The 13,015-nt window shown below is 42.9% G+C and overlaps 1 protein-coding gene across 1 annotated transcript; it reads right to left on the bottom strand.

Annotated features, from left to right (window-relative positions):
* Window positions 1–577: 577 nt before the first annotated feature.
* On the bottom strand, window positions 578–12,811 carry LOC129380749 (putative nuclease HARBI1). Its single transcript, XM_055062611.2, has 3 exons — window positions 12,359–12,811; window positions 12,126–12,267; window positions 578–747 (listed from the first exon to the last, which is right to left on the bottom strand). Exons 1-3 carry the CDS (start codon window positions 12,809–12,811, stop codon window positions 668–670), a joined length of 675 nt encoding a protein of 224 aa, XP_054918586.2. The 3' UTR covers window positions 578–667.
* Window positions 12,812–13,015: the final 204 nt, after the last annotated feature.

Below are 13,015 nucleotides of genomic sequence, written 5' to 3'. Positions count from 1 at the left end.
TTTATAGACTTCAGTCTATAAAAGTAGAACTATCTAATGCTTTCAAAAGGCGAAGCGCCAATAGTGACGGCACACAAGAAGAAATACAGACAGGACAAGGCGCCTTGTCCTGTCTGTATTTCTTCGTGTGTGCCGTCACTTTTGGCGCTTCGCCTTTTGAAAGCTATGCACCAACTAGCCCCACAACGTGTTTTACTGCAGTATATAATGCTATACACCTTTTCTATGACATTCTGCAGACATTTGTCAACAAACATGAATTTTCATTAACCTATAGACAGTCTATAGACACATACATTTTATAGACAAGTATACAAAGAGTGTATAAGGCCATAATTAAGTCCATAGCTATCCGCTATCTACAAGTTAGTTTACATTTGTGTTTACATATATGGTAGCAAAACATTTTTAATTTATTTATGCATGTGCACCTGTGGCTTTTCATCTGCACTTATTCATTAATGTTAGTAGATTAATAATGCTCCTGAACTGGCTGTACTCTCATATATGTTTCATAAACAGAAAGAAGTGAAGTGCTGAATCTTGCAGTGCAAAAAAGAAAACAAGTGCACCGGCAATGAATTAACTGTTTTTATTGCATGATATAATGGATGAATTTCTTAAATACATATCTTATATTATTATGGAAAGAGACTAAATATTTACACTACTTCCACTTGGCAAGCATGGTCACCAGGCTAGCCTTGTCCTTTGTGTCATTAGTCCCAAAGGTGCTGCAAGTGTATGCTGCAAATAAGTAGATGCAGCAATATGAGGCAAAAATAACGAGTGTGTATTCTTTGTATGTTCATTAAGTAGCTTAATATATTTGCTCAAACCATCTAAGTCAATACTTCATGCGGTTTAACTATGACTAATGGCTGCTTGTCAGTACAGATCAGTACCATTATACAATGTTTTATTTTATGGTATGGTGAAAAAATAAACAGTCACAACTGCTGCTCGCGCAAGCAAGAGTATGTTCCCTTTTATAACAAGTTCCTATATGGTGCAATAATGTACTTATCCCAAATGATCTCTGTATTGCTGAAACGTTACCCAGTTGGACTGTCTGTATATTTTTTCAGCTGATAGTTAAATATGCCCGGTAATGAACGTAATGAAGCCTCTTGGGCATGCTAACAGGTTTCCAAGTTAGTTATACCACATCAGCACCCGAAGTACCACGCGAGCACTTTGTGTCATGGCACGACAGATATGCACCTCCTAGGAAACAAAACTGATACTATAGTTCGAATGAATTCTACCACATTAAATTATTTAAGGTGCTTTCATAGATAAAAATTTTTCTAGGGTTTCGAGGTTCAGGACATTTAGTTAACGCAAAAAAAAATTGAGTAAGAAATGCCATGTCAGTATGCTTGACTTTCTTTTTTCTATAAATGGGACAAATTTCCCTCAACCTTTTTTGAGGTGAGGCGTTTTGAAAATATATTTAACAGATAGATTCTCTGGAAAATTTGTATGACATATAGAGAGAGAGAGAGAGAGAAGGGAAGACAGAAAGGCAGGGAGGTTAACTAGACTGAGTCCAGTTTGCTACCCTACACATGGGGAGGGGAATGGGGAGTGAAAGAGGGAGAGAGAGAACTTAGATATAGGACAAGATATAGGATATAGGACAGATATAGATATAGATATAGATATAGATATAGATATAGATATAGATATAGATATAGATATAGATATAGATATAGGACAAGACAGCATACCTATGGGGTCATTTTAATATTGCCCGATGTTTTTCCAAGCCTTCCCTGGCTGTTTTCATGAAGATGTTCTGGCAATCTATGACGCCCGCAGCTTAAGGGCAATAAAAAAAATATTGTGGTTTAATGCTTGCCTAGTACTGCCAGTCCGTAATATTTAGATAAAACGAATAACACGTCAGTCATTTGACATGCAGTATTAGATTCAACTGAATTGAATCCCTTGTTTAGTAAAGCTGGCAAGGGCTTGGGCAAGTTCGCAATTGATGGCCACACGAGTGCAGCACGGAAGACAAGGACACAGAGACACACACGTAAAGCAAATGCAACAATGTGAGGGAAAACTATTCAATGAGTTATTTTTACGGTTCAATAGTATTTTTCTATATCATTTGCTCTCATCACTTATACCTCTAGTTAACTTTGTTTACATCTGACTAAAGACGACATGGCAATATGAATCAGTACCATTATGATGTTTCGTTATGTTACAGTATGATGAGCAGTTAGACAACAATAATGGTCGTCGGTGCCAGCAACGGTACGTTTCATTTCAAGACAGGTTCATGTAACACACAGTGTACTTACAAAAATAAAATAAATGCGAGAATCCCAAACGATTCCTATAATAATAAATGTTGAAACAAAGGTACCCGGCTGGACTGTGCACATTTTTCAGGTGTTAATGCAATATGCCCGTTTCGAGCGAACATGCTCATCATAGTGACTGCAGTTTTGAACAATCACGTTAAAAATTGCAATTTATTTCCGCTTAGAACAGTTTGCAAGGTCTATTTTCTCATATTTTGAGATGAATACATTTGCCACACTTTCAGTAGAATGCACATGAGTGGGGGCGTATTGATAACGTTACTTATCAACTAAAACATCTTACGATCTCTTAGGTATGTTGATAAGGGTAGAACAAGTGCAATGTCCACTAAATTATTTAAATAATCTGTGCGTTATCTACCAAGAAAAGACCACCAAATGGATAATCTGGCTCTTTTTTCGTTTGTACAGCGCATATAGTATACAGTCTGTCCAAGGCGATCGACGGCACTAAATGCAACAGTAATGCAAAACGGAACACTTATTACGCGCGACAAGCGCTTCATACCATGCACGATTGGCACAATGCGAATCTGCGCCAGCAGCTGCCTAGTGATTAACAGCACGTAAACTGCATAATGCCGAAGCATCGAAAGGCGCTAAACGCTTTTCATATAGCCCAAAAGATCACTTCTGCTGCTAAACTGTTTATAAAAGATACAAAAAAAAAAAATCTGCCAACTACTGCCAAATGCAATGACTTCAGTTTAAAACGTGTAAATGTGCTTCCCGCAGCGACTAATTTATTGTTCTCTAATTTTTTCGGCTAAGTTGCGAAGCTGCGAGTGACTGAGCTTATCACAGGTTTCATGCTCGAAAAGCGTTTGTGGTTGCATATATTTAGATTGGGTGAATTTAGATATTTCTTACAGATATTTCTTCAAGTCTCGTGCTTTGCTTGCGGTAACTTCCCAAAGTATTTAGATTGGTTGCCAGGGATCTTAAGTATACTGCTACTTTTAAACTATACGAGAACGGCCGCGCACACACCGCTGATGCATGCCCCGCAAACACGGCCTTTCATCCGAGTACGCTAGCAGTTATTCAACTATACGTCTCTGTTTGAAAATTCTTCATGCTAACACCATTTCGAGATATATACGTAAAGCGTGTCACGAGAGTTTCTTTACACATGCGACGCCGCATTCATCGCGGCCGGATCGAGCGCCACGAAATGAGATCTACCACACTGGCTGCCCAACACACACAATCCGCTTAGTGGCAGCTCAGTATCAAGTTAAAACATGGTGTACTTCCTTTTTTACGCACATCAGCTATAACGCTAAAATCAGCAAGCGTGAGCGATCGCTTGCCGTAAAACACGCCGTACAGTAGAAGTGAGAACAAGAGCGCGTTATCAAATCATGAAAACGACAAACCGATACTATGCCTCAGTCGCCTGCGCTACATGCAGCCTGTTCGTGCTACGAAATGCGCTCACCTAATCATGCGCTTTTGACGAAAAACACCTTTGCTAAAGCTTACCGTTCAGTGTAGTTGACGTGTGATGCCACAAAGAAGACACCCATACACAGACAACAACGTTCAGGTAGACACCGCACACCGCTACAAGCGTTTACTAGCCTGGCGCACTCGTTGATAATTCAAATTGACGCGGACAGATGGCGCACCGCCGCGCATGCGCAGGAGCTCCGCGCGGGAGAGCATGCGCACTCCGAGAAGTCCGAGTGCCTTTTCCTTTTTTTTTGTCTCTTTCACTCTCTCTCTCTGCGCGCCATGCGCGCCGGAACGGGTTGCTTTTCTTTTCCATTTTTCTTTCTTTTTTCATGGACGAAAGAAATGCGTTGGCAAGTTATATTACAAAGGCTGTGGGCTATCGTATGAGACGATATGATGTGATGCCAAATGTGATGCCCGCACGTATGTCAGTGCTAATTTTCCGTTCCGATGATAGGTCAAAGCAATCAGTAGAGCAATGAGGTACTCATATGCATTGCCGCACAGACATACTGCCTGCGAAATACTGGGTGGGCTAAGAGAATCGGGCACAAATTTTAAGTGAATGAGAAACTTTAATGATTATATGTGCAGGATATCAGTCAACGAAAAACCGCCCGCTGTTAGTGATGCAGCCGAGATACGAAGAAAATGTGAAAACTATTTGAGAATCGGACGACATACAACACGGCATCGGTTCATCGCACACTCACAAAGTCCGCGTTGTCAGCTACAAACATTACGAGTCTCCATGCTGTTAGCTTGATGCCCGTTTGGAATCCACTTGTAGCTGAAGTTGGTACAGATTGGATCCATGTCTGCAACTCCGTCTACCACCAGGATTACCACGAGCGGAAGCAACACTTCTGTGCCGCCTGTGGCTCGGCATGGCATTCACGAACTCCTATTCATTCCGCATTGGAATGGCCGACAGCCCTACTTGCGACACCTGCGGCTGCGAGGAGACGATTGAGCACCTCCTTTGTGACTGTCCCAGCTACAAAGTGCCAAGAACAGTGCTCGTGACCGCGCTCGAAAAACTGGACAATCGCCCCTTTACAGAGGAAAAAGCTCTAGGACACTGGTCCAGACGGGCTTCGGCACTCAAGGCCTTAAGGGCTTTGCTGAAGTTTTTAAGGACATGCGAATTGTGCGATCGCCTTTGAGTGTTGTATCGCGTATTATCGCGTTACTGCGTGAATTTTCCGATTTCTCTTTTTTTTTCTCCTCTTCTTCTTCTTTCTCCTTTTATTCCCTTTACCCCTTTCCCCAGCACAGGGTAGCCAGCCGGTACTTACACTGGCTAACCTCCCTGTCTTTCCTCCTCTTTGTCTCTCCTGAAGTTGGCGTTCATAACATCTATTATCACAATTGGATCGGCGTTTTGATTTCTTTATTCTACTGCGGCAAAACTCATGCTATCAGAACTGTGAAGACTGTCTTGGGATTGCCGAGAGCGACTACGTAGATCATATCATGTGGTCAACAAATGCGGAGGTATACACTCTGTGTATACTGAAGTCTACAAATAGGCTCTGCAGCAATCTCAGCAGTGCACAACTTCAGTGGCTTATATCAAACGCAGCTCCGTATTATCCACTGGTACCGGCGCTTGGTTACAGCGTACACCGGTTGGGCCGAGATTAACGATGTTTGTCTATTGTCAATCTATAGACGGCATGTAAACCTGAAGCAATAAGAAGGCGCATTATGGGGCGGATCAGTATCGTCCATGCTGACTGTTTACAATGCATTAATACGACAAAAATTGCGTATTCCGCGCCCATCTTACACGGACTTTCCCACACATCAGAAGAGCGACTTCAAAGACTTTTAGCTAGAGGACTACGCATATGTCTAGGAGTTCCACGAGCGACTTCTAGTTCTCTTGTAATAGCTGAGGCTCGCCAATCACCATTTCCAGTTATACGAACTACAGAAACATGCCGACATTATTTTCGTCTGCAAACACAACATAAAAGTCATCCATTGGCTCGAGACATAATAAAACGAGATAAAACTTATGTTCATATAGAAATTCGAGGAAATCTTCACATATTGCCAAGAAATGAATTTTGGAATTCAGATGTCGAATATCCTCCATGGCTGCTTGCACTTCCAAAAATCGAATTGTCAGTAGACAGGATATTCAGAAAAAGAGACATGTTCATTCAAGCTGCTCAACAGCTATCACTTTACCAGATATATATGCGGTATTCAGGATACACACACGTCTATACAGATGGCTCCAGTACATCAACCTCTTCAACTTCATCATTCATTATTCCGCACCTCAACAAACAAGAATCATTTAAGTTATATCGTGCGACTTCGTCCACAACGGCTGAACTGTTCGCAATCCTATGTGCGATAAAATTTATATTCTCAGTAAGAGATGCGCAAAAATGGGTAATTTTCAGCGATTCACAGGCGGCTCTAACATCACTCTGCAGAACAAAAGGGAAAACATTCAGTGATAGTATAATATACGAGACACTTAAAAATCTCACAAAGGTAAGCGCGGCGAAACATGCAATAGCATTTCAGTGGATACCAGGGCATTGTAACATTCCTGGCAACACAGCAGCCGATGAAGCAGTACGACAAGCACACCTCAAAGATGATGTGGTTCCGCTCCCAATATCGAAAAATGAGTTACGCTGCATTATAAGGACAACGTCTTTCAAAATGTGTAGAAACACTTGATTTGACCAGAATTCCAAGAGCTCGGACTTATACCATATTGATCCGTTCATTGAATTCAAATTTTCATTATCATTAGACAGAACTATAGAAACCGTTATTCATCGATTAAGGCTAGGCACAGCCTACAAAAAGCATTTCTTACACAGAATTGGCCGTGCGGAAACCCCCGAATGTGATTGTGGATTTGTAGATGAAGATATATATCACCTCCTTCTAGATTGCCCACGTCACGACACACCAAGATGCCGACTTAAATCAACCCTAATTAAATTAGACCGCAGACCCTTCAGTTTAAAGAAACTTTTGGGTCCTTGGCCAACAACGTCTTTGCAGAAGAGCGCTTTAAGAGCACTAAAGACTTTTCTTCAAGACAGCGGCATTGTTGGACGTTATTGACGCCTTTATTGTTCCTTTCATTTCATTGTCGCTGTATATATGCATGTATTTGTGAATTACGTTATGTTGACTGTTTTGCTGTGACTATGCGTGATAGTGCGTTTACACGGTGAATGTATCACCCGCTGACTAGAGACTGTGTCATTAGGCGACAGTATCGTTTGTACTTTTGAGACTTTTATCTACATAACTGTGAAGACATTTACCTTGTATATTGTATGTACCATGTGTTTATTATGTCATAGTCTTTCTGTGGAAACGTTGCGTGATAAGTCCTGGTGCCTCCGTGAAAATATTATTTCATATGTAATCTTGAACCCCGTATGTTGTATGATGGAACCAGTCAAGAGATAAGGAGTAGCCGGCGCCTTAAATTGTGCGTCAACATCTCCTTATATCATATCAATAAAAAAAAAAGAATTTTACAATATCGGCTGTTTTATACTTCATCTCACGCCTTACCACAATCAGTATACAGGCTGTTCACACAAGTTAACATGACCTTTCTTGACGTCCCACCTTATGGCCTTCACCAGCGGTGATATATGAAACCGCGGAAAATAACCCGAATTGCAAAGAAGTATACCGGTTGTTTCCCTTAATTTGAGCTAGTTTTTAAAATATGCGAATACTACGTAGCTGGAGAAAACCAAGGTAATGTTGTTTGCCATCGCTTAGAGACACTCAGATTACTTTTTTGCATTCCCCTGATTATGTAATTAGTATTAATTAATTTCTCAGTTATTTTAATTAGATTAAATCTCTCAATGATAAAATTGTAGAGCAACATTAGAAACTCCCGATACAGCTTTCTGTTGCGCAACACGTGCTCCATAGAAGTGTTTTTCCTAGCGTGACGCGATTATACGCAATGTGACTCGAGCGGCCGGTCGCGCAGCAACATATATATATATATATATATATATATATATATATATATATATATATATATATATATATATATATATATATATACATACATATATATATATAGATAGATAGATAGATAGATAGATAGATAGATAGATAGATAGATAGATAGATAGATAATGTGTGTGTGTGTGTGTGTGTGTGCGTGTTTGAATAACTACGTAGAGTGGGAATAGACAAGAACAAGAGAAATATACACCTCATCTACTCTCGTCTAAAGACAGTCTAAGGACGAAGAATGGACAACAATAAATAGAGACTGTACTGACTTTTGTCTTAAGGTAGTCTTTAGCTGGGAAGTAGACAAAAAAGAAACAAACACCTCATCAACTCTTTTCTATAGACCGTCTATAGACTGCGAATAGACGAAAAGAAATATAAATCATATCGACTTTCGTCTATAGAAAGTCTATAGACAAATATTAGACAAAAATAAATAGACTATCGACTTTCCTCCATAGGTAGTCTATAGAGGGGAAGTAAACAAAAAAGAAACACACACTTTATCGACGTTTTTCTATAGACAGTGTATAGACTGCGAATAGACAAAAAGAAATACAAATCTTATCGACTTTCGTCTATAGAAAGGCTACAGACAAATAATAGAGAAAAATAAATAGAGGCTGTATCGAGTTTCGTCTGTAGGTAGTGTATAGAGAGGAAGTAGAGAAAAAAGAAACAAACACCTTATCAACCTTTTTCTATAGACGGTCTAAGACTGCGAATGAACAAAAATAAATATAAATCTTATCGGCTTTCGTCTACAGAAAATCTACGGACAAACAATAGACAAAAATATACACTGTATCGACTGGCGTGTACAGGTGTCTGTTGTAGGGAAGTATACAAAAAGAAACAAACACCATATCGACGTTTTTGTATAGACCGTCTATAGATTGCGAATAGACAAAAATAAATAGAAACTTTATCGACTTTCGTCTATAGACAATCTGCAGACTTTGCATCAACAAAAATCCGAATCTATAAAAAAAGCAAGGTCGTCTATAAAAATTATGTAGACTTTCTATAGATAGTCTAAAATCATTTTTGTAAGAGAAGGCAAATATACCTGGTAGGCAAGTTTCGAAGGAGCCCACGTACGCACTCAAAACATGGCTGTTCATCGGCGGTACATGGGTGGTTCATGGGATTTAGGGTCATCTGTGTGACGAGGGAACACTTCCAGCGAAACAAAAAATATAAAGTGACGTCATATTCGTTAAAGAAAGAGAAGTGACGCCACTTACTTTTTTCGGTCCCACAACAATAATCGTTACCTACCGTGCTTGCACCCGCCGTGGTTGTTCAGTGGCTATGGTGTTGGGCGCCTGAGCACGAGGTCGCGGGATCGAATCCCGGCCACGGCGGCCGCATTTCGATGGGGGTAAAATGCGAAAACACCCGTGTACTTAGATTTAGGTGCACGTTAAAGAACCCCAGATGGTCAAAATTTCCGGAGTCCTCCACTACGGCGTGCCTCATAATCAGAAAGTGGTTTTCGCACGTAAAACCCCATAATTTAATTTAATTACCGTGCTTGCGTTTCCTTGCTTGAAAACTCTTAGCTCGCTGCTTTCCTGTCGAGAATGCTATGTCGCGCTGATAACGCGCATGCCATTCGTTGCCTAGAAGTGCCGGGCTCGCAGCGTTAAAGAAAGGAAATTGCGGCAGGATAGGTGACGATCATCCTTGTTGGAACGCCCGAAAGGGTTGCAAACTTTTCTTGAGAGTCTAGTTGAACCCATATTTAAATCCACGAGACAGCAACGAATGACACTGCGAGTATTATCTATTTCTGAAACTTACCTTACGCGGAAAGAAAACGCCTTTGATGTCAATATCGCTGGACTGCATTCGTCACGACGGCACCGTCATCATCGTCATGGCGCCGCGAAGAGCTGTTCATGATTCACTTTCGTTATCTTCCGTCGATCGGTCAGTGACGCACTAAATCTGCACCATTATTGCATCGTGTCCCTTTTGCGGCCGAGCAAGCTCTGGGTGGCACACGTTCGCTGTCATATCGATATCAAAACGTCAGGAAACCGAGCCTGATGATGCCAACGTTCGGCAATCTGATCGGGAGCGCACGCAATGTTCTCGCGCACCTTGTACGTGTGATGCACCGTATCCGCTTACCCCGCGCTTGTATAACATAGGATATTCCATTTTAAAACATTTAGAGCAAATAATGCATGGTTTGGCACATTCTTAAGTTAAGCAGGGGTGCTATTTTGTAGTAATGCCTTTCTTTATGCCAATGCCTTCTCGCCTGACGTCACTGATTTTGGAAATGGAGGTTGCGTACGCACGACGTTTTTTGGATAGTCCAATCAGAAGCTCCCTTAAATGGCCGGATGTTTCTTTCGTGTTCTCTTTTTCCGAGGCTGTATAGCAAATTTGTTTTGTAAAACAACACTTAATAAAAGCGGACTTCCATGCTGCGTAAAGCAAATTCATTTTGTAACCTTACAACGTAAAAGCTATCGCAGCTTAAAGAAATGCAAACGCAAGTATTCCTATTTTCGAAGCCTTAGCCACATATTGGTTGGATGTGCATCCAAGCCATGCCGTTGAGCGCATGCGAAATGGCGGCCTCTGTTACCCGACAGCTGACAGCTGCTAGCGTGTCCGTAACGCAGCGCAACTCATTGCGGCCCACAGCGGTATACTTGCGTGTGAGAAGAATCTGTGCTCCTTGCAGGAGCAGTGAGATACAGCACGAGTGAGGTGAGTAAATATTGCTCGTGTAGTGCTTACGTTGTCGTGTGGTTTTCGGTGCATGTCTGACGTGTGATAATAGAGACGTTTAGCGTGTCCGGTATTCGGGCAAGCGCGGGCGGTTTTCCGGTTTAGCGGGGGCGTCAACGTGAGCGGCCAGATTGGTGGCGCCAGCTGGTGGCGCAAAGCTCAACCACACAAACACAGAGCTAATTACTATATTCTGCTTAGCTGCTGGCGTAAATTTTCGACAGTGGCGTAATCGTGTTCACAATTACGCCGCTGCCAAAAATTTGCACGAGTGGCGAAGCAGAATATGGTGAGTTACTGCAGTTTTAGCCATGCGTTTGTCTGGTTGAGCTCTACAACACCAAGCGGCTTCACCACTCACGTTTACGCCCCGACCATCCGGTAATCCGCCCAAACCGCTCCCGTTTACCGGAATAGCGTACAAGCTAAAAGTCTCTAATCTTTTTTTTACGAAGGGCCAACAAGAATTATCCGTAACACCCGAGGGCAAACTTTGCAACATAGTGGATCGAGAACTGTCAAGGCACTCAGCACCTTTCAATAGAGCACCGCCACGACAGAACAATAGCTTCGTCAAAGTGATGGCAGCAACGGTAATACTCTAGGCCTGGCGCCCCTGCACTGACGGTTACGCTTCGAGAAAGAAGCTGCTACAACGGTAAAACTTGTGCCGCGTACAAAAGTTTCCTTAAACGATGCCTGCCGTTGCCTGTGATATTTTATGGTGCAGTTACCTGTGAATCTTTTAGATGCGAAAACAATGTGGTGCAATATTTATTGCAACTTGTCTGTTTTATGTTGCATATGCCTCTACTACTACAGTAGTCACGATTCTCGCACCTATGCAATGTAGAGACTGTCGCACGTGATGTGTACATAAACAAGTGTTACCATACAAGATTTCTGTATGTTGAAGGGTGAAATAATACAGAAAGGTGCAGTGCTTCTCTAGTGCTTTTATTTGCATGCCGCTACTATATTTGCAGTGCTAGCTTGCACTGTGGAAATGTTATTACACACTCTGCAATATTCTATTCACCGAGTTCTGCTATTTACGATCGAGCGCACTTTGTTGAAATCTATCAACTGCTCATGCGTGCACACACTTCACGGGAGTCACAGCGTTTGAATCCCAAGTAAAAGCATGCGTTGAGCATGTCCATACCCGACACAAACGGTTAACCAATTTACAAGTGCACTACTCGGTGTCTGCCACAAGCAGAAGAAATCAACACTTGTTGATGCTATCAATGACAGTAGTAGTAGTAGCAGCACTAAGGTGTGTTCATTTCTTCTGCTTCTGGCAGGCACTGGGTGCAGTAGCAGCACTAATACGTGTTGCTTTCGTCTGCTCCTTGCAGACACACAATGTGCTTGTAACTTAACACTTCGAACCTTGACAATGGTGGCAGTCAATGACTTCATTTTTTTTTTTACTCTCGACTTATGTGCTTGTAATTTGGTTAAAAGTTTGGGTTAGAGCGGACACGGCGTTCTGCGCTACTCAAGCGTGACTGCGCCAACAAAAGTGTTTTGCCTCACCGAGGAGGTATTCCCCGGGATTCACGATGCGGCCCGCTTGAAACCGCCGGCGCAGCCATGTCGTCCGCCAGACGAAAGCGTCGTGGTCCGACCCCGGTCGCAGAGGGTCCAGGGCCAAGATTTTCATGTCCGCTTCGCAGATCTGGTAAAACGTAAACAGAGAAAGTGCCCGTTGACATGAGCAAGATAACTGTCAAAAAGGATCGGCACCAGAAAACGTGAGGTTTACTTACAAATGTGCAGTGGAGGGCGTAGTATCCCTTGCGGCACATGAACGCAGCCTTGCGCTCACCCTTCGGGGCTACAATAGCTACGAGGCTGCCATCGACGCATCCTATGACGCCGGGGATAGCACCGCGCCGAAGAAAACCCTCCTTCACGGCTGCCTTTTCCACCAGCGCCTTCGGAAAATGAACCCACTTGTTGCGCGCCCCGGCGTTCACAACAACCTCTACCACCCGTCGCACGCACTCGCTGACTGTCGACTGCGACACACGAATCGTCTCCTCGCTCCCAACGGACGCTTGGAAGCTCCCGGTGGCGAAGAAGCGCAGCGCACACAACACCTTCCGCTCCACCGACAGTCCCGTCGCTCGCTCCGCTTCTAGTTCCCCCGCCAGTTCCTCGCACAACCGCACCGTTCCCTTCGAGAGGCGAAAATGCAGTCGAAAATGGTCATCCGGCATGTCAAACGCGTCGTCTGGCTCTCCGTGTTCACGTCGGCGACGGCGAAGAGCCACGGCCATAGCGATGAGAGGGTCAGCCATTTTTTATTCCTTCGGAAACGACCCTGCCTCTGGCCGTGCCAAAAATCCGTGCCTTATGCTCCGCATAATGAGTGCGTCAACGTCACTATGACGATTACAGTTTTCGCGTGTTCCTGACGTCGC

The sequence above is a fragment of the Dermacentor andersoni genome, chromosome 1 (genome assembly GCF_023375885.2).
Source record: "Dermacentor andersoni chromosome 1, qqDerAnde1_hic_scaffold, whole genome shotgun sequence".
NCBI classification, from domain to species: domain Eukaryota; kingdom Metazoa; phylum Arthropoda; class Arachnida; order Ixodida; family Ixodidae; genus Dermacentor; species Dermacentor andersoni.
The sequence above is the reverse complement of the archived record's forward strand: the minus strand, read 5'-3'. Positions and strand labels throughout refer to the sequence as shown.